Source organism: Tenrec ecaudatus, chromosome 7 (genome assembly GCF_050624435.1).
Source record: "Tenrec ecaudatus isolate mTenEca1 chromosome 7, mTenEca1.hap1, whole genome shotgun sequence".
Classification (NCBI taxonomy): Eukaryota; Metazoa; Chordata; class Mammalia; order Afrosoricida; family Tenrecidae; genus Tenrec; species Tenrec ecaudatus.
In genome coordinates, this window is record NC_134536.1 from 9180751 (window position 1) to 9201642 (window position 20892).

Below are 20892 nucleotides of genomic sequence, written 5' to 3' on the forward strand. Positions count from 1 at the left end.
GTCTTAAAGGCTTGAAGATAAACAAGCAGCCATCTAGCTCAGAAGCAACAAAGCCCACATGGAAGAAGCACACCAGCCTGTGTGATCACAAGGTGTCAACAAGATCAGGTATCAGGCATCAAAGACCCAGAACAGAAAAATCATATCATTGTGCATGAGGGGAAGTGTGAAGTGGAGACCCAAAGCCCATCTGCAGGCAATTGGACATTCCCTTACAGAAGAGTCGCGGGGAGGAGACGAGCCAGTCAGGGTGCTGTATAGCACCAATGAAACATACAATATTCCTCTAGTTCTTTAATGCTCCCCCCCTACCACCACTACCATTGTCCCAATTCTACCTTATAAATCTGGCTAAACCAGAGGATGTACATGAGTACAGATAAACCCCTCAGGACTAATAATGAAAGTATCCATACCAGGAAGGTAAGGGGAAAGTGAGGGGAGCGAAGGGGAACCGATCACAGTGATCTACATATAACCCCTGCCCAGGGAGATGGACAACAGAAAAGTGGCTGAAGGGAGACATCAGACAGTATATGGCATGAAAAATAATAACAACTTGTAAATTATCAGTGGTTCGTGAGGGAGAGGGGGAGGATTGGGGAGGGAGGGGAAAAATGAGGAGCTGATACCAAGGGCTCAAGTAGAAAGAAAATGTTCTGAAAATGATGATGGCACAAATGTGCTTGACACGATAGATGGGTGGATGGATGGATTGTGATAAGAGCTGTATGAACCCCCCAGTAAAATGGCTTTAAAAAGAACGAAAAAGGAAATGCTAGGGTGTTACTTTAGGGACTAAAGTGTGCCTGATCCAAGTCATGGTATTTTCAATAGCCTAATATGCATATGAACATTGGACATTGAATATGGAAAACTAATGAAGAATGAATGTGTTTGAATTACGATGCTGGTGAAGAATATTAAAAGTACCAGCGAATGCCAAAAGAACAAACCAATCTGTCTTGGAAGAAGTACAGCCAGAGTGCTCCTCAGAGGCAATGGTGGTGAGACTTCCTCTCTTGTACTTTGGACATGTTGTCAGCAGGGACCAGTCCCCGGAGAAGGACATCCTGCTTGGTAAAGTCACGGGGCAGCGAAGAGGGAAAGACCTTTGACAAGATGAACTGATACTTAAGAACAATTGTGAGGCTGGCGCAGGACTGGGCAGTGTTTCATTCTGTTCACGAATTGTCACCAGGAGCCTGACCTGGACTCAGCAGAAGCTAACAACTGAGTCCAGATAAACCGAGACTACTGGTTCCTGTTACCAGGCTGGTGATGCTAAGCTATATATCTGACTGAAGGTCTCTGGCTAATCCTCTCTTAGCCAGTCGACGTCAGGGCCTGCGGTTGGGATGAGCCAGTTCACAAAAAGCTTGGGAGTAATTAAAAAGCTACCACAAGTCTCACCCTTTAATTCCGGGGGCTCGTTCAGAACCCGTGGGGTCTTGCCCTCCTCCTAACGCCGAGAGACTTAGAAGGAGCCCTGGTGGCACAGTGGTTACACGTTGGGCTGTTAACCACAAGGCCAGCAGTTCAAAACCACCAGCCTCTCCACAGGAGAAAGATGAAGCTTTCTTCTCCCAGAGTCACATTCTTGGAAACCCACATGGGCAGTTCCACTCTGTCCCACAGGCTCACAGTGAGTTGGCATGGACACAACTGTTGCTGTTTCCAGACAGACTTGGCTACCATGTGTCAAATTCACATGAGAGCAGCAGGAGAAGCTGCGAAGAGGGTGAGAAGGCCCCGACTGGCACCTAGCCAGGACTGTTAGCAGGGCAGGGGCCAGGTGGTTGAGAAGGGAGGCTAAAATGGGACGCAGGAAAGGCAAAGACGTCAGAATCAGTGCCGTGTTCACATGGGGCTCAAGACAGAGATCTGGAATGGATGGTGACCAGGAATGAAAACACTCGGTAAATAAAGTTCAGGATCCAAGAGACCCAGTGTGGGAGAGGAGCCTGCCTCCTCTCAGTCGGCATCCCTCTAGTGCCCACAAGCGGGCAGGCAACCGCCTCTTGAGCCACCCTACTGCGCTCTCCACCGCTCCTGGGGAAAGCCTTCATCCACTGAGCAGATGTTAAGGGTGCACCTGCATGAGTCGGGAACAAGATAAGGGGGATGGGAGGTGGGGTGGGGTGTGTGTATCAAACAGAGATTCGGAAAGCACGGAGCACAGAACCTGGGCATGGAAACACCATCCACATGTGCCCCCAAATAGGACACATTTTCCAAAAAGTTCATGGGAAAAGTTCATTATCTTTCCCATTTTCCCTTGACATTTTTGGAGCCCTCTCTATTCTCCCAACTGTAAGGAAAGTTAGGAAGGAAACCCATCGGCATGTCTGCAGGTCAGTCATGTGGCTGGCAGTCCTCCGATCCACACTGACTCATAACACTCCCACGTGACGGGCTAGAATGGGGCTTCTTGGCTGTAACACTTATGGGAGCAGATCAGCAGGCATTTCTTCTGCAGAGCACTATGGGTGGGTTCGAACTCTCAATAGCAGCTGAGAACCTAACCATTCTGTGGGTTATGTGGGACTCGGTCCATAGACGGACAAAATAGAACTACTGACGTGCATCCAGGAGGATCCAATTGAGATGCTTCAATACAGGATGCAACTCTAGCAGCACTCGTTCATCTCTGTCAAGAAATCTGGAAGACAGCTAGCTCCCGGTGCCCTTTCGAGGAGCGGTGATCCCACAGAATGTGAAACTTATCGAACAAATGTAAAGGACACAGATAAGATTTGTGGATGGTCATTTAAAACTGGTTTCGAGATAACCAACCAACCCGCTACCATTGAGTCATTTCACGCTCATAGTGATTCTACACAGCGTCTCTGAGACTGCACATCTTCACGGGAACAGCCAGCCTCATCTTCCTCCTGCACAGCAGCCAAGGAGCTTGAACCACCAACCTGTACAGTTAGTAACCCAACACCCAACCCAGTGCCACGGGAGCTCCCCTGCGGAATATCCACCGGGAACGGCCAGACATTCCAGTTGGATGGCAGATGGATCTTGGCTGGAAGCAGAGACTACCAGAAAAATCTTTGGCAGTGTATTTATGCAAAGACCTTCGGCTCTGTGGATCATAACAACTTATGGATGTCCTTTGGAAGAATGGAAATTCCAGAACACTTACTGGTGTCCACGCGGGACGAGTGCAGAGGTCAGGGCTGTGGTTCAAACTGAACAAGGGGTACCGCGTGCCTTCAAATCAGGAGAGCTGTGCGTTCGGGCTGTGCCCTTGCGTCCTACTTATTGCACTGGCCTCCCACTCGTCTGGCAGGTGGTCCTGCTGTACTGGCGTGAGTGCTAGATGTGCCACCGGTATGGAAACGCTCGCAGGGTCACCCGGGGTGTGCAGGTTTCAGGGAAGCTTCCAGACTGAGAGAGACCACCAAGAGGGAATGGGCTGCCCACGTGTGAGGGATCAGCCACCAGGAACATTATGAAGAGCCGTGAAACCTCGTCAGAAAGAACCCCTGAAGACGAGCCCCCCAGAGGGAGGGTCCTCACATGGCTACTGGCAAAGCGCTGCCTCCTCAAAGTGGACTCGGGGCACAGTGACGGGGAAGGGGCAAAGCCCTGGGGGCTTCTTGTGCTGAAGGGGCACAACGCCATTAAAATGAAGAGAAACAGCTGCCCACAGCCGTTGGTACGTGGGGCGTGGACTGCATGAGGTGTGATTCGAGGGAACCAGAAGTCCGGAAACGGGAAGAGAGGTGCAGAAAGATCGATAGCCTGGGTTGGGGGCTGATCCGGGACCGGAAGTGCGTGGGTTAACCAGCAGGCCTTTCGTAGGTCTTTTTCAGGAAATGTGGAAACAACAATGAGACTTTGAGCCCAAGGGCGCTTGTGGGTGTCTCTGGGTGTGTTCTGAGAGGAGAGAGGGGAGCAGGTCCCAGGACTCATTGTCTTTGATACCCCTACCCGCCTTCTCCCTCACCCCCAGTGCTGGCCAGTACTGTGACCTCTCCCCCATCCCACGAGGTATAGGGGGCTCTGCACTGGTTTGCAAGTTGGTCAGGTCCCAGGAGGAACATTTCCTGGTGGTGAGGATAGTGCCAGGAAAGTGACAGCCGCTAACAGATGCTGTGGAGCCGCTTGGTGTGTCTGAGGCAAACCAAACACCCGGTACCTTGTATCTTTGAGCACCAGCTACGCCTTGGCATCCGTGGCTTAGAGGTTGTGCTAAAGAGGTGGGCCATGAATTTGTCAGACAGCTAGAGGGCAGGAAGCCAGACTTCATGGCAAAGTTGTACCCAGCAGTGGCTGCTACAGCTGGGAAGGGCTTGTTGATAGGTGTCATCAAGTTGGTTCCGACCCATAGCGCCTCTTAAGCACAACGAACTGACACACTGCCTGGCCCTGTGCCGTCCTCACAATGGTTCCTGTGCTTGAGCCCATTGTTGAAGCCACTGGGTCCATCCATCTCCTTGAGGACCTTCCTGTCCTTCACGGTCACTCTACTTTGCCAAGCATGGTGTCCTTCTCCAGGGCCTGGTCTCTCCTGACCAACATGTCAAGAGCACATAAGACGAAGTCTCCCAATCCTAGCCTCTTAGGCGCACTGTGGCCTTACTTCTTCTAAGACAGATTGACGTGTCCTTGTAGCAGTCCACGGTACTTTAAGCACTAGCAGGCATTAAAATCAAAGCAGGCAACCTCAGCTCAAGTTGACTCAACTGGACTGTAAGACCTCCATTCAGACGGGCCACTCAAAGGCCTGGATGGTAATCTGCTCAGCGGCCAGCATAGCCTGGTCATTTTCACGAGCACATCAGCTGGATTCTGAATACAAACATTTCCTACCTCAGCCAGTCTCTCAACCCTTCCTCTGCCTCCTACCTGCTTCTCACCAAGAGACATCAAGCTTCCAAGAATTTGTTGGACTATTTTGCAAGTATAACTAAAAGGAACTAATACATTGTAACTCCTTGTGGCCTGCTGCTGGGTCATCAGGTGGGTGAAGTGAAGCCTTCCTGTTGTAACTATGTGACATCCCAACCACTAGCTTTCCCACTGGTGGTAAATACGATTATGGAAAACCAGGAGACAAACACACAGGCCCTCTCTGACAGGAGCTCCACGGACACGCTGCTGCAGAGGCCTTCTAACGTGTTGAGCAGCAGGGTGTTACTTGGATGACTAAAGCGTGCCTGACCCAAGCCATGGTATTTCCAGGTGACGTATATGCATGTGAAAGTTAGACATTGACTAAAAAAGACTGAAGAAGAATGTGTTTGACCATGGTGTTGGCGAAGAATATTAAAGGGAACACCAAAAGAACAAACAGATATTTCTTAGAAGTACAGCCAGAAGGCTCCTTAGAGACAAGGATGATGAGACTCCTCCCTTTCAAGTACTTTGGACACGTCCTTAGGGAAGGCCAGTACCCTGCGAAAGACATCATGCTTGGTTAGGTGGAGGGGCAGCAAAAAAGAGGAAGGTCGTTGACAAGGCGGGTTGACATGGTTGCTGTAATTAGTTGCCTTTGTGTTGTTGATAAAAGGTATCTATGAACAAGTCATTAGCTTTGCAAAGCTCTATCATGAGATCTCAAGTTTAGTTCCTATCAAACCCCTATTTTCCAACTATTCCTTCCTCTTGTGTCCAACTTTTGCATTCCAATCCCCGATAACACTCAATGCATCTTGACTGCACATTTCATTGATTGATGACTGAAGTCGGTGGTGGAATTTTCAATTTCTTCATCACTAGCTTTGGTTGGTGGTGCATAAATTTGAATAATAGTTGTGTTGATTGGGTTTCCTTGAAGGTGGATAGATATAATCCTATCACAGACAGCACTGTTCTTCATGATGGATTTTTATCTAGGATATTGATCTTTTTGTTCTCCTGAAAATCTGACATATTGTGGTATTAAAAAACAATAAAGTCTTTAACCTGTAAAGAGTGTCAGTTCTTTACCTATTATTTTAGAGCAACATTACAGGACAGACCTGCTATCAGCTCCAAAGTTATCATACATTCTTTGGAAAAAGCATTACTGTTTGGAAGTTATGCTGTTATTTCAAATGCCAAATTGAACCAGTTTCAGCCAAACTTCAGACTAAGAACAGACAAGGAAGAATGATTTGGCTCCGCGCTTTGCAGGTAGAAGCAGCTGTAAAGTTTGCACATAGCTTTGAACCACTGTCAGATTCTGAAGGTTTAATGAGCGGAAGCAGAACCTTGTCGGAGGCAGTCCTGGAGGATGGGACCCCCAGGTCGGAGGGCATTTGAAATGTGACTGAGGAGGAGCGGCTTCCCTCAGTGGAGTTGACCGTGGTGACATGAGTGGGACAAAGCCTGCGGAGGAGAGTCTTTGGGATCGACATTATCTGATGGGGCACGACTCAAGGTCAGAAGAAACCACTGCCAAAAAAAAAATCTGCTGATGATTGGAATTTGGAATATACAACTAAGAATCTAGGTATGGCCTTGGGGATAGAAATGAAGCGGAAGGTCACACGATAGAATTTTGCAAGAACAATGACTCAAGAGATTCATTGTGAGGTCAAAGTTGTTTCCAAGCCAGGCCATGGTATTTTGAATCACCTCATATATAAGGAAAAGGTGGACAGTGAATAAGAAAGACCGAAACATAATTGATGCCTCTGAATTGTGGTGTGAGTGAAGAATTTGAGGGTCCCCTGGACTGGCTGAAAGAATGAGCAAAACTGTCTTGGAAGAAGTACAGCCAGAATGTTCCTTGATCAGGAGGGACTAGGGCCCAGAGAAGACTCTCAGCTAGAGGGTCAGTGAAAAAGAGAAAGACTTTGGCTGAGATGGACTGACACAGTGTCTGCATTAGGAGTTTGACAAGAGGTTGGCCAAACCAGAAAAAGTCAACCCCTAACTTAAAAATCTGAGCCTCCTCCCAGTGGAGCCCTATGGCCTAACACCTCTTGGAGACTAGCTGCACTAGACTCCAGCTCAAGTATTCATTTCACCAAGAGTCCTTGGGTCCTGCAGTGGGCTAAACATCGGGGTACTAACCTTAAGGTTGGCAGTTCAAGCCCACCAGCTGTTCATTGAAAGAAAGATGAGGCTGTCTCTCTGCTAAATATTTACAACCCCAGAAGCTCAAGCAGCAGTGTCCAAACGGACTTACAGGCAGTTAGTGGAGCAGATGCTTAACATGTTTGGGTGCTAACTGAAGTTGGAGACTTGGATGCCCCCTGGCAGTTCCTCAGAAGAAAGACCTGGAAATCTAAGGCAGCCGTGGAAACGCTGCAGAGCAATGTTCAACTCTGGCACACACGGTGGTCCCATGAATCAAAGTGGATTCCGCAGAGCCTAGATGTGGGTCATTCTCCGCGGGGACGTGTGTTCCTGCGTGCCACCGCCATCTCCCTCCAAACGGCTCTTTCCAAAAGACGGAGCTTAAAGAAAAGTTGCTCGCATTTGTTTGGGAGAGTTGGAAAGTTTCAGAGGACTAAGGGTTCCTAATCCTGGACTCCCCGCTGGGCGCCGCCAACACCGCACAAAACCACAGGGTCGGTCGGTCAATGACCCGCACTTGGAACCGGCCCCGGAAGCACACATGTCTTACTGAGGGCCGAGCCAGACGCCTCTGGCCCACCCCACAGCAGGGTTTTAGGCATTTGTTTAGTTTTCGTTGCTACCTTGATGGGTTCCCATGGAAACCACCCCCCTCTGCCAGGTCGGAGAATCACGACTTCCAACCTTCGGGAGGCGGAGTCCTCTCTAACTCACGGCGCCCTGCAGCAGAGGCTGTGACCTCAGCTTTCACTAGCCGAGCAGTCGAAACCCGCGCGCTCCCGCTGGCCCCTAGAGCTCCAATTCCGGTGTGGGAGGAGGGGCTCGCTCAGGGACCCCCACCGGGCCCCACCCCAGGCCTCAACTGCGCCCCGGGGGCCAGAGACAGGAAGAGGGGGCCCTACCTCCTGCAGTGGGTGGCGCAGAGGTGAGGGCGGAGCCCACGTCGAGAGGGGCGGGACCGGTGCGGAGAGGGGTGTGGCTGTGACGTTAGAAGGGCGGGGCCTGCTGAGAAAGGGGCGGGACTGGTGCGGAGAGAAGGGTGGGATGTCCGGGAAGGGGCGGGGCCGACGCGGAGAGGGGTGTGGCTACGCTGCGGGAGGGGCGGGGCTCTGGGGAGCTAGCCGGGCCGCGCGGAGGGAGGGGCGGGCCCGACTGCGCGGAGCGGAGCGGACTGCGCAGGCGCCCCACTTGGAGAGGCGGAGGCGACGGCGCGGGAGGGAAGATGGAGGATTACCAGGCTGCGGAGGAGGTAACCGACAGCCCGGCGGCCGCCGCGGCGCCAGCGGGAGGGTGGAGCCGGAACGCCGGGCGCGGGCGGGCGTGCGCGACGCTCGGGTTGTGAGGGGCCGCACCCCTCGCGTGGTGCGCCCCTTCTTTGCCTAGCCGAGGGGCCGTGACGACCGGAGCGGAGCCCCGGGCGACCCCCTCAGATGGCGGAAGTGGAGCCGCCCCCGGGGCTCCCCAGGGACCGCGGGAACTGAGCCCCTGCCGCGGCACCCCTTACAGAGGGCAAGAGGCGACCCCTCCCTCCGCCCACACTTCTGAGGCCTCCGGGCCAGCCGCGCGCCCCTATCCCCATCTCCGGCGGTGACAGCTCTGCCCTGATGGCCAGGTGGCTTTGTCCTCCGCATCCGCCCCTGGCCTGCCCAGACCTCACTTTAGGCGGCGTTTCCAGGGCGATGATCACTCTTGGGGGGAAGTGGCCCTTCGCTGGCTCTGTGAAGATCGGGAAAAGCGAAGTGATCGAGTGACCTGCTCGCAGAACACATTCATTGTCGCCTGTCATCAGGCGCACAGGGATCCGGACGCTGGTGCATAGAGGCTCTGTTTGCTGTTAGAGCATTCTTGCTTAAACCCAGATAAAGCTGAGTCAGAAATATGAGCTATAGGTAGATTTGGTGAGATTGGGTGTGTGTGACCATTTTTGAAATTTAGAAGCAGGCATGTTTGGAGAAACAAAACTCCCAGACGTAAACACAAGGACAATGAATAAGACTGAAGAGTGGTGCCTTTGAGTTAGTTACTAGACCATAGGCTTCCGAAGCATGCTCTTAACATTGAGGGTGGCAAGACCTCTAGCACTGTGGACATGCCATCAAGAGGGAGAGGGCATCCTTGCGGAACTACAGGAAGATCCTTCATAAGACACACGGACCCTGGCTGCACCAGTGGGTTCAAGCTTAGTATTGACTAAGGTGGCGCCGACCCAGGAAGTGTGGGAGTGTCTCGCTCTGTTGTGCACAGGGTTGCTATGAGGCAGAACCGACTCTACTCCTAACAGCAAGGTGGACTGATGTCCGGTTCCTGCTCCGATCTGATCCTTCACCACATACTGTTCATGTACTTCCAACAATGAACGTGTGAATGCTGACCGCCACCAAGGGAAGGATTATGTGGAGAGTTATGAATGCAGTCCTGAGCAGCATGATGGGACTGTTGACAACATAGATGACTGAGTGAGGGAGCGTTCTTCACACAGCACCCTGCCTTCCAACGCAGCCGGACAGGCAGGTGGCCCAGTGACTTTGGCATCGCAGATCCCAGTACATGCCGGGGGGGGGGGGGGTGTCACCACATGAGGAACTGTATTAAAGCAGCGGTTCTCAACCTGGGGGTCGAATGACCCTTTCACAGTGGCTGGCCAATTCATAGCAGTAGCAAAATTAGTTATGAAATGGCAGCGAAAATAATTTTATGGTTGGGGGTCACCACAACATGAGGAACTGTATGAAAGGGTCACCACGGCATTAGGATGGTTGAGAACCACTGCTGTAGAGTGAAGGGCGGGACAGGTGGTCAGTTTCACCGTGTCTTGTGCATATTTCCACACCCGGGTCCTCCCAACCACCAAACAGCCCTGTCTGAATCTCCCCCTCCCGACTTCTTGGACTCCCACCCTCAACCTCACTGAGCCTGCAGGGTTCTCAGCAGCTGCTTTGTTGTTAGGTGCCAGTCCAGTCAGTTCCGCCTCCCAGTGGCCCTCCGTAGAACAGAACAAAACACTCTGGTCTGCCCCACTCTCACGTGGTTGCAGTGTGAGCCCCGCATTGCAGGTCCTTAAAACATCTTACTTTTCTCACACTGCAGCGGTGAGGTCAGCTTATACTCCAGTGACCCCAGGTATGCAGAGTAGAATTCCATGGGGCCTCAAGGCTGTGACCTCTTAGAAACACAGCACCAGGCCCGGGGCCCAAGGCACCTCTGGGTGCTCAGACCACCATCCTTCCGGCCAGTCGTCCCACTCTCTGACTGGCTGTGCCGCCCGTGGGACAAGCTGGACAGGGACTTCCCGTTAGGGTCTGGACGTGGTCTTATCTAAGACACCACAGCAGTGCCTCCACTTGGTGGGCTGACCTTGCGACTCCTCAGATCCCGACATAGGGGACATTCACAGGACACCCCAAAGTTCCTCTTTCCCGGTACCTCCTGGAAGGAACTGTGACCTTTGTATTCCCGGTCACATTGGGCCATGCCCTCCAACGTTCTCCCTTTGGAAAGAAGCATCTCCGCAGGCAAGTGACAGGAGGGGATAGCACTTGCAGGAGAACCTCCAACCCATTCACCAATGTGAGGCCATGACAAAAAAAGCCCTCTGTCTGTAAACTCCGGGCTAGCTCACGCTCATTCGGACACACCAACCAGGACAGCCCGAAGAAGGGCGGCACCGTGGCAGAATGCAAAGATCCGGAAGGAGTGTAATGGCTGTAACGGATGCCAACGTCATGGCTCGGAGCTTCTCCACTGGGGGAGGGTGAATGGTGGCCATAAATGGAGCACTTCGCAGCAACGACACTCATACCGGGCCACGTACCTCCCGTGGATTGTTTGCTTGTCCCAACAGCCAGCGGGATAGACGGAGGGAGACTGCATGCTGGCTTCCAGTGAGGCTAACCTTGTGAAAGTGTGGTTAACACTTAAACCCTTAATTGACCACCATGTCTCCTAGCCCATTGGTCTCCACTGACAGTGGAGACCCCCAGAGGAGCCCTAGGGCCTCCAGGTCTCCCTGGGGTGTGTCTGCCCATAAAAGGACCAGGCTAACTAGAGCACGTGCCCGAGTCTGCTCACCACCCGGGTTCGCATGCACCCTGTGCGAGGGAAGCCCATCAGCTTCGAACACATGAAACTCACCTGGGTGTGTTTGTCCACAGACCGCCTTCGTGGTCGATGAAGTGAGCAACATCGTCAAAGAGGTAAGGAGACGATGCCGGTGGGACTTAGGCCCCCGAGCAGGGAGGATGATGAGCTTCGGCTTCACATGCTGCCTGGAAATAGCTTCTGCCCAGCCTGTGTGTTTTGGTGTTCCAGATAACAGTGCTTCCTTCTGAGAACGACTCCCGTATTATGTACGTTGCATCGTTGAAGCCGGTCAGGGAATGTTACGTGTGTAGCGCTACTCCTGGAGGGTCTGTGGAGGAGTCCGTGTGTGCACGCACTGAGCCACCCCTTTAGAACTAGTCCGTCTGGACCTGATGGTCCTGTCGGCAGCTGCTTTCGTTCTCGTCTTTCTAAAATACGTTTATTGGAGGCTCTTACATCTCCCACCACAATCCATACATTCATCCATCGTGTCAAGCACATTTGTACATATGTTGCCATCATCATTTTCTAAGCATTTTCTTTCTACTTGAGCCCTTGGTATCAGCTCATTTCCCCTCCCCCTCCCTCCCTCCCTCCCTCCCCCATGAACCTTGCTAAGTTATACATTATTATTTTCATATCTTGCATCATCTGCTGTCCTTCCTTCACCCACTGTTCTGTTGTTCGTCCCCCTGGGAGGGGGTTCTAGGTTGATCCTTGTGGGTTCTTCCCTTCTTAACGTCCCAAACTGCCCCAGACACTATGGCTGCTGGTCATGCTTGCCTCCTGGTGAGAGCAGGAGACAGAAAGACATCTGTTCTTCATTCGTCCACTCAGCGCCTCTCTGTTTAGGGAGCCCACACTGGACTGACTGGCAGGCAAAGCAGACAAGGCCTGGCCCCTCTGGGGGACAGGCATCCAACCCCCTCTCTCCCAGGAACGTGGCTGCACACTTCTTGTACAGGGACGTGCTCTGAGGGACACAAGGACCAGGCCCACCTGGTGAGGTCTGGGGCCACCAGAGCAGAGATGTCTTGAATAAATGGGACTAGGGTGGTAGGGGTGTACGTGGCAGCAGGCAGAGAACTCGGGGAGCCTGCCTGGTTTCCTTCCGTGTAAGGACGGTACCGAGCCTGAGGTGCCAGCTGCACAGCCCTGCCCAGCCGCGGTCAGCAGCAAGGCTGCGGTCCTCGGTCGTCCCGAGTCCACTCCGGTGCAAAGAACCACGCATGGAAACATGGCCTCCAGGCCAGAGGGCTCAGGCGTCAGGACCCGCTTTGTCAAGGGTCTCGGAACTTGGTTTGACCGGACCCTTCCTCTGGCACCAGGCTCCGCAGTCAGGGACTGCGGTCAGGGACCGTGAGGGGAGCCTCCTGGCCACCCCTGCCCAGCCAGAAAACCTTTGCTAACAATGGCAGTTCTTGCCTCCGGCCTGGACATGCGGTAGGTCCAGGCCAGTCCTGTCCTGCCCGGGCACTCAGGCTGACCACGGGGCCTTGGAGAAGCAGGCGGGAGCTCCCGGTCAGCGGAGGGAGGCCATGAGAAAGTAGAGACGGCCTTTGTCCATCTCCAGGTCACTAGGCGTGAGCCTCCGCATCAGACTTGCACCCCTCACCACCTGGTGCAGCACAGAGCCAGGACTCCTGTATCGCCCAGGTTCAGAGAGAGGACCTGCCTTGATGAATGGTTGGGTCTGTTTTAGTCTCCTGGTGTCCAGGGCGGCCCAGGGTCATTTGGGCAGGCAGGGCTGCGCACAGAGGGCCTGGGAGCCGCAGTGCGGGCAGCGCCCTAGCCTGGGTAACGGCAGGGAAGAGAAAGTCACCATAGTGAAAGCGGGTCTGGAGCTTCCAGAAGTTTGTGGGAGGATCCCACTGTCTTCTCGTTGCATCTGCCCACCAACGTCTCGAAGCCCTGTGTGCCAGCCTGCCCTTGTCTGGCGACCGTCCTTACTCAGTCACAGGATTCCGAAAACTGCTGGGTACAGGAAGGCTTTTTAAACATGATGACTTAGGTAGGTTTGTATGCTGACATTTGTACAAATAACCGGTATTCCAAAATATCTAATAGCAAAGGCGTAGGCAAAGGAATGATGATTTTCTCACCTCAGCGGGGCTGCTCACTGCCAAGTAGTAAGGAAGAGTCAACCTAGTTACTAGGCCCAAATGTTTAAACAACTTGACAAACTGTTTTGTTTTTTATCACACTGCTAGACAGCAGATGCATTAGCAAGGTGTCTCCATGATCACTCAGAAGCTGTGGTGTCTTAGGTTAGGGCGGTGGAGTGGGCTGCTCAGTCACCGCCCGGCGCCGGGGCTGTGTCTTGCAGGCTATCGAGAGTGCGATCGGCGGGAACGCCTACCAGCACAGCAAGGTGAACCAGTGGACCACGAACGTCGTGGAGCAGACGCTGAGCCAGCTCACCAAGCTGGGGAAGCCGTTTAAGTACATCGGTAAGGGGCTGGGGCCCCAGGGCACTGCTGGTGGGGGTGCCGTCCACCAGGTCATCTCCCAGCGAGGGTGGCTACAAGGTGCCCTGAGGGCACAGTAGCTGAGCCCTCGGCTGCTCACCGAAAGGTTGGCTGTTTGACCCCACCAGCCCAGTAGCCATTCTGTGGGAGGGGAGGACAGCCTCAGCAGCCCTGGGGGTCCTTAGGAGCCAGAAACAGCGGTGCTGTCCCCAGAGAACCAGTGGTCCCTCGGTTTGTCCCCTGGCCCAGTGGAGCGGCTGGCACCGCTGCAGGCACAGGCCACAGCCAAGGGCTCTGGACCAGGACAGAAGCTTCAGTTGGAGTGCCGTGGGTCATGTCACCTCGTGGGCATGCTGTACTATCTATGCACTGTGACCTGGCAATATCCTCAGGAGGGCAAGCACACACGCTAACGGGGTGTATTTGATTCCAGTGACCTGTGTCATCATGCAGAAGAACGGAGCCGGGCTGCACACGGCGAGCTCTTGCTTCTGGGACAGCACCACCGACGGTAGGGCTCGCCCGCTCCCAACCATCTGCCTGGCTCGTGCATGAGGGCATGTGGAGCCTGCGCCCGGGTTGGAAGGTGCCAGCGTGGGCCTTGGCGAGCTGTGGTCTCATGAGGCACACTGGACTTTGCAGACAGTTGCAGAGAAGGGAAATTCGGCAGTTCCCCCAGAACAGACCCCTAACTGAGCAGGGCGACCTGGGCACCCACTGCCGCCCATCTCAGGTCTCACTGTGTCATTGAGTGATTTTGATCAATCAGACTCACCCCACCTGCTTTAGAAGGAGCCCTGGTGGGCCGTCCGGTGAGCATCAGACTGCTAACCACGAGGTGGGGGCTCAGAACCACCAGGCGCGCTGAGAAAGGGGAGGCTGTCCGCTCCCTTGGAGAGTAACCGCCTCAGAAACCATATAGGCAGGCTGAGTAAGGAGATGGTCAGCAGGGGTTGGCTCGACAGCGGGGTTGGCCCAGTGGGTTATGTAAACTGTCAAGTGCCACCAGAGCACCCTGACTCACACACCTAGTCCCACGTCCCTGTCTTTGGAATGGACGCCTCAGCACTGGACAGTTTACAGTGGGTTCGGCTGCTCAGTGTAAGGTCAGTGTACTGGGCCCACAGTCACTCGGGAAAGATGAGGCGAGTCAAACCATCAGGGTGATGGTTGTCATGGGAACCCTGCCGGGTCCCCGAGGGTCACCTAGTTGAAAATGACTCCACACCCTTTGGTTTTAGGGGGTTAATGGTTCTTTGGGCACCACAAGAAGGCAGATGCAAGAAGGCAGATGCTGTGTGGGACCGTGGTCAGGGGAATCCGAAACGCCCAAACCCACTGCCACGGGTGGGTTCTGTGTCGCGCCTTCTCAGTGTGCCATCTCTTGGCAGGGAGCTGCACAGTGCGCTGGGAGAACAAGACCATGTACTGCATCGTCAGCACTTTTGGCCTGTCCATCTAGTGCCTGCCCGCCAGCTGGCCCTCCTCAACATCTTTGCTCCTCAGCCACCAGCCACGGGTCAGCCACCACTTCTCGTCTCGTTTGTTTCTTTTGTCTGTTTGGTTTTTGTGGCACTCTCCAAATGTAGAGAGCACCAACCAAAGGGCTGCATCACCACATCGACCCGTGAGGTCGCTGGAAGCTGTGTGGCCACACGTGTCTCCGATTCTCTCCTCAAAGGTGCTCCACCGGAAATCTGTTCGTGTGGACCTTTCTCTACTCTGAAACGATTCACACACACTAATTTCTCCATACTCAGTGCTTTTGTTAGGATAATAAATTATTCCAATTTCAAGCAGGTGGTTTCCTTCCCGGCCGGTCCCCCTCAGGAGCTCCTCCGGCCTAGTGCTGGCATGTAGCATTCCTGCTATGGCTTCTCTGCTGTCAGGATTCGCTTGGTTCTCCTCTGTAGCCATCCTCGATGGATTCCTTGTTGGGCCAGGCTGAAACTCTGCCCTGGGCCTGGCACCTGCCTTGGCAAAGTCCCCAGGCACTGCCTGGGCGGGAGGTAGGAGGCGGGAGAGGCTGTCCTGGCCCTGCCACCAGAGCGCCCATGTCCCTGTCTTTGGAATGGACGCTTGGCACTTGACAGTTTACAGAAGGGTTTAATGTTAACGGAAGAACGTGTTCATGGAGGGATCCCCACAGGCTGCTACTGAGCTCCCGGCCTCCCTGCCAGTGCCCTGTGGAGTTGAAAACGCTCCCCGGTGCCCGCACCAGAGCCTGCCCGGCAAATGAAAGGCCCCATGCGCTGCTCGAGAACCCTCTTCCCGAAGCACACCTGTCGAATGGCCGCACAGGTCAGCACACAGAGAGGAGGAGCATCGAACATTAAAAATTTATTAACATTTTCCAGGATGGCAAGCGCAGAACAGAGCCGTCTCTCACGTGGGCGCCTGCCATAGACATGTGCTGCTTTGGCCCGCTTCCAGGGGGCCGCCCTTCATCTGTGTCCTGTTTGCGTTTACAAACATTTACAGTCTTTGTAGAAAAGCAGTGTCAGTGGCAGAACACTGTCCGTTCCCTAGTTTTCTACAGGAGTTACAAGCAGACCCCAAACGTGTCCAGCCAGATAGCAGAACGGCACGCTGTCCCAAATGAAAGCCTGAAAGAAAACCATGCTTTTTCCCCCTCTCCCTCTTCTCCAAAGTACCGTATAAGGCAACTGGTTTTAATCCGTCCTGATACACCGTAACACCGTCTAATCTTGAGTAGGTGTTGGGGAAGCACCTGGTGTATCCTCCCTTCTAGGAGCTTCTACCTTCCTCCTGTGAAAGGGACTTGGGGAAAAGTCACCACAGCAGGGCCTGTTGCATGTCACTGCCTCCCGTAAATTACTCAAGGGCCACTAAAAGGCTGGTGACAGTCGTCTGGGGCCCTGTCCGTTCAGGCTGAATGGCAGCGCTCAGAGGACCCGTCACTGTAAGTTACACTGTGCTCGGCATTCCTTCCCTGCCTTTCAGAAGGGCCAGCAAGAACCACTGCCTCTGCCACTGTGGGGATTTCGTCCTGCGTCATGCAGGCCCGTCCCGCTGTCCCCGGGAAACCACTGCGCTCTGCTGGTCTCCCAGCACTTTCCCGGGCTGGACCACTGTAGAAGCGTCCCAAGGTGCCATTCGCTCCAGCCACTCCCAAGGGAGAACGTGTCAGCCCCGGGACTGACAACTTTAGTTAGCGCAACGTCGGTCCCCTCCACATTTTTTTCTTCCCTGATAACTCAAAAATTTCTGGCAGCTTTTAGTGTTTTTTAACTAATTATTGCACATAATATACATGCTAAATGCTACATACTATCAGCAAATTTTTACATGGGGTGTGCAGTACAAAATATGTACACACGATGCACTAAAAGAGTGCCAAAGTGCACACAGATGCCACCCCCTGGGGGTGCTGAGCTGGGGGGGTGGGGAGGCTGCCCAAGCAGATACCTACACTTTAGCCTGGGCTATGGGCTATTGTACAAAAGCCTTGAATTGTCAGGAGGGCCACCGGGTCAATCTTTTTTCTGAAAAAGGGTGCTGGTAGGACAACTAAGTTTGGGCACCTGAAAATGGAAATAAAAAATAACATGATTGAAATGAGGCCCCTCTTTACCCTCAAGTGCCTTCTGTAATCATTTCTCGTTGCCAAAGTACTTAGGAAAGCCAGTAAGTAGCCCACTCTCCTTTCACAGACGCCATGCACAGCCAGCCACTGAGGAAGTTCGTCGTCAGCTCCGAATTATGTTATAGGACAGAGGGCCGCTGTCCAAAGTTCGACGGCGTTTGGGCACACAGCCAAATAGTCGATACTGACAGAAAGCAGCAGGCGTCGGAAACCCAACCACATCCTCGATCGAGTGTGAACCGGAAGTCTTCGTTGGTCTACATGGCGCCGTTTATGGGGAAAGTCGTCTTGGGAGGTGGAAATTTTGATGGCAAAAAACAGCCATCCTCACTCCCTCGTTAAGAAAGGGACACAGACACGTGGTCCTGTGGGAACCTGAGTCAACAGCACAGTCCTCAACCACCCAGGCCCACGGCGTTTCAGGACAAGCACATGTAGTGGAGGTGGCGCTCCTGTTAATGGTACGATCCTGGGGCACATGACAAAGGGGGGCCGGTGGGCCGTCTCCTGAGAACACCGCCTAGGTCCCAGCATGGCTGGGTGGAATGCCGCGCTCAGCTGTGGGCGGTCGTTGGGGGGAGCAGAGGTGCTGTGTGCAGAGGGGAGCCAGCACGGCCATGCTGGACACCTGGGGTGGCCCTGTAGGTGTGTCCAGGGAAAAGCCAAGACGTCCCCATGGAGCCTGACCGAGGAGCGGGAGCCTCCGGGTGGCGCCCTGCCTGGTGCCAGACACTCCGAGACACCCAAGACCCGTTTACCTGCCAGCCATGGGGAACCGGGAAGACCGGGAATACTTGCGGACAATCGACCTACACCCAGGGTTTCCCAGAAGCCATGAAGAGTCATTTACTCATCACGGTTCCCAACTATGAGGGCAAACATTTAAAAAGTTTGTGGGGGAATTCCATTACCTTTTAATTGCAGTTTTTCATGAAGCCTCCACAGAGGAAAAACTGAAAAATTGGGGCGATAAGGAACTGATATCCTACTGCTTGCTTTAAAAAAATTAAAATTCTGTTATTTTTACCAAGAGCTGCAGAAACGGCTATTGACTGGAAATGCAGCTGTGGGCTCTTCCGCAAGGCCGTCTGGGGACTTGCGGGTGTGCAGTGATGCGGGCTCGCCGACAGCACAGGGTAAAGGCGGTCGCCGCCTGCGCAACGCAGCCTGGCAGCTTCTGCTCCAGAGAGTGGGCAGAGCATGGCCGCTCAAGGGGCCAGAGCAGTCGGGTGTCCCGCTGAGGGAGGGAAGCCTTGAGTGTGGCCCTCACACTGCTTCCCAGTCACTCACCGGAGACTGCCCAGAACCCTTTCTGTTGACCCGGGGCACGGCCCTCAGCCTCTCCCCTGAAGTCTAAGAAACGATGGGCTGTCGGGACTTTTATCAGTTATCTCCCTCCACGGGTCGCCAGCCCAGCAATCAATTTGGCCCCTGTTCAAATTTGCCCTCTGAGGTGGTTCTCCTGGTTGAAGCATGTAAACAAGTTGGGGAGCAGGCCGCATCTCCTTGGCCGGCTGCCCGGCCGGGCTTAGTCACTGTCCAACTCCTCCTTGTACTTGGCCCGAATGGCCTGGCCGTTCTGCAGGGGCATTTCTTCGTAGTCGCTCCTGCCACCAGAGAGATCGTGACACCACCCAGCTCAACAGCTCCAGAGTCTCTTCCCACCTCACCCCCCTCTCACTTTGTCTGCAGCCCACACCGCTTCCCCCAACACGGCCACGGCCAGTGTCCAGAAAGGTCCAGGAGGTCAGCAGAGAGGCGCCCAAGAAAGTGGACACAGCCCAGTAGGCAGCAGACCCGCCGGGCCAGACACACAGTGGGGGCCTCACAGGTCATTTCAGGGCACCAGCCCCCACTCTACACCCCCGCAGAGCACACTGGACGCCCACCAGGGGACAGCAACTCACCCGTAGATGACATCATCGTCCGAGTCGTTCAGCATGGAGAAGGCGGGGTTGTCTTTCAATTGGGACTCTGGAAAGCAACAAAGGTTGGTGTGTCAGCCCGAGGAGGCGGGAGGGGGCGGGGGAGGCAGAGGCTGAGGGCCATCCCAACTCCCGCTCAGGCTGAACACGTTGCTCCCCACTGAGCCCGGCTCCTGTCCACGCCCGGGTGGACATGTACACATGCCCAGCCCACGGCGGGACACACAATTGGGGCACCCTGGAGCTAGAGTCAGGCCTCAAGGTCCTGCCCTGTCTGCCAGCTCCACTCCCTGCCAGGCGGCAGCCCTCAGAAAGGTGCTCTACATTTGGTCAGTGGTCAACAGGGGTGGCATGGGCCAATGCAGGCTCTCGAACTGTCCCTCAGGCAAACTGCAGCTGGGAGCCGCACCTTGTCAAGTCTGACTCATGTCATCCCAGCAGGGCATGGCCATGAAACATCCCTGCCTCCGAGCCAGGGTGGCCGGGCCGGTGGGTGTGGCCTCCGTTTGAAAGGTCACAGCATGGTCCTCACTGTGGTCTATGGCACAAGTGGCCACGTGACGACATACCCACAATAGCATTCATTTGTTATCGGCACAGACAACACAGGTCAGACACGCATGCCCCACGGCGCCTGCATGCGGAGCCCAAGGCTTACCATAGAGAGCATTCTTGGACGGGGAATACACGAAGGCCAGGGTGTAGAGATAGAAGTTCAACAAGCCGTAGAAGGACAGGAACTCGGCTGGTGGCCTCGGTCAAGGGAAATCTGCTGTCCCGGAGCAGTACATGGTGGGCACCTCTGGGTCTTGGCACCCCCGAACCACCGGGGACGCTGTTCTAGCGCAAACACAGGTCAGGACAGGGGGGCTCCAGAGCCAAGCATGAGAATGTACACGCCCAGCCCACAGGCTGAGGTCTGCAATCCCACCCACAGCCCAAGCACACTGAGGGGAACATGACCTCTGTTCCCCTGTGGAGACAGACCTGCTGGAGCGTACCCCATGTGCCCCGTGGCAGCTTCATGCTTCCCGAGGCAGCCAAGCAGGCAGCATGGGCATCTGAAATATCCTCGGCCAGCTGTCCTGAGTATTTCCAGAAAGCAGACCCCCCTGGGAAGCGGATGAAAGCTTGGCATGGAATTCATGAGCACAGACATGTGAAGGAAGATGTATCAGTTCTATGGAATTAAGGGGTTGGAGCCCATCTCTGAATGTCCCTGGAGGACATCAGTGAAGGAGTGTGAAGGGCACACGAGCCCCACTTCCATAGGAAACAGGTTGGGGACCCTAAGGGGGCAGCGGCTGAGAGCCAGGGCCTTAGGCAGCAAATAGGAAGGAGACCCCACCAGTGTCTCGTGAGGGCCCTGGGTACTCGGGCTCTGTGGTACAGTTACCACCAGCACCACCCTGGTGGACACAAAATGACACTGAGGACAGTAAGAGAGAAGCCGTGTCAGATTGCAGGGAGAAAGAAGGTGGCTCGGGGCCAACCACACAAATGGATTCCCTGGTTGGACGTCCTGATCTGTCCAGGTCCCAGCCCACTACATGGCAAAGAACATGGGCCCTCTGGCCCCGAGAACCTAGCTGGGAGCTGGAGTCCCTCAAGTCTAAGCTCTCCACCCCGGAAGAGAACAGCGCCTTCCAAGCCCCACCCCCAGCCACTCTCCAACCCCCGGCTGTGTGGGCCTGGGCGGGCGCACGCCCAGGCACGGCACCCCCTGCGGAGGAGGGTCTCCCTGGTCTCCCGAGGGCAGGCGATTTGGGCTGGCCCGCCTCTCCTTAGC

General features: G+C 54.5%; 3 protein-coding genes across 4 annotated transcripts in view; 1 reads left to right on the forward strand and 2 right to left on the reverse strand.

The window, feature by feature from the left end:
• SYTL3 (synaptotagmin like 3) overlaps positions 1 to 7978 on the reverse strand; it is an 89338-nt gene extending 81360 nt beyond the window's left edge. For both annotated transcript variants that reach the window (XM_075553874.1, XM_075553873.1), the window contains exon 1: positions 7926 to 7978. The gene's annotated coding sequence lies outside the window, so the exon portion shown is untranslated. The remainder of the gene's footprint in view (positions 1 to 7925) is intronic.
• Positions 7979 to 8146: 168 nt separating this feature from the next.
• DYNLT1 (dynein light chain Tctex-type 1) lies at positions 8147 to 15367 on the forward strand. Its single transcript, XM_075554312.1, has 5 exons — positions 8147 to 8272; positions 11175 to 11216; positions 13430 to 13553; positions 14005 to 14082; positions 14963 to 15367. The coding sequence occupies exons 1-5, from the start codon at positions 8246 to 8248 to the stop codon at positions 15031 to 15033; spliced, it is 342 nt and encodes a 113-aa protein (XP_075410427.1). The 5' UTR covers positions 8147 to 8245; the 3' UTR covers positions 15034 to 15367.
• Positions 15368 to 15898: 531 nt separating this feature from the next.
• TMEM181 (transmembrane protein 181) overlaps positions 15899 to 20892 on the reverse strand; it is a 29273-nt gene continuing 24279 nt past the window's right edge. The window contains exons 15-17 of the mRNA XM_075554311.1: positions 19762 to 19851; positions 19086 to 19152; positions 15899 to 18785 (exon numbers count right to left, since the gene is read on the reverse strand). Coding sequence (XP_075410426.1) covers positions 18707 to 18785; positions 19086 to 19152; positions 19762 to 19851 — 236 coding nt within the window. The 3' untranslated portion in view covers positions 15899 to 18706. The remainder of the gene's footprint in view (positions 18786 to 19085; positions 19153 to 19761; positions 19852 to 20892) is intronic.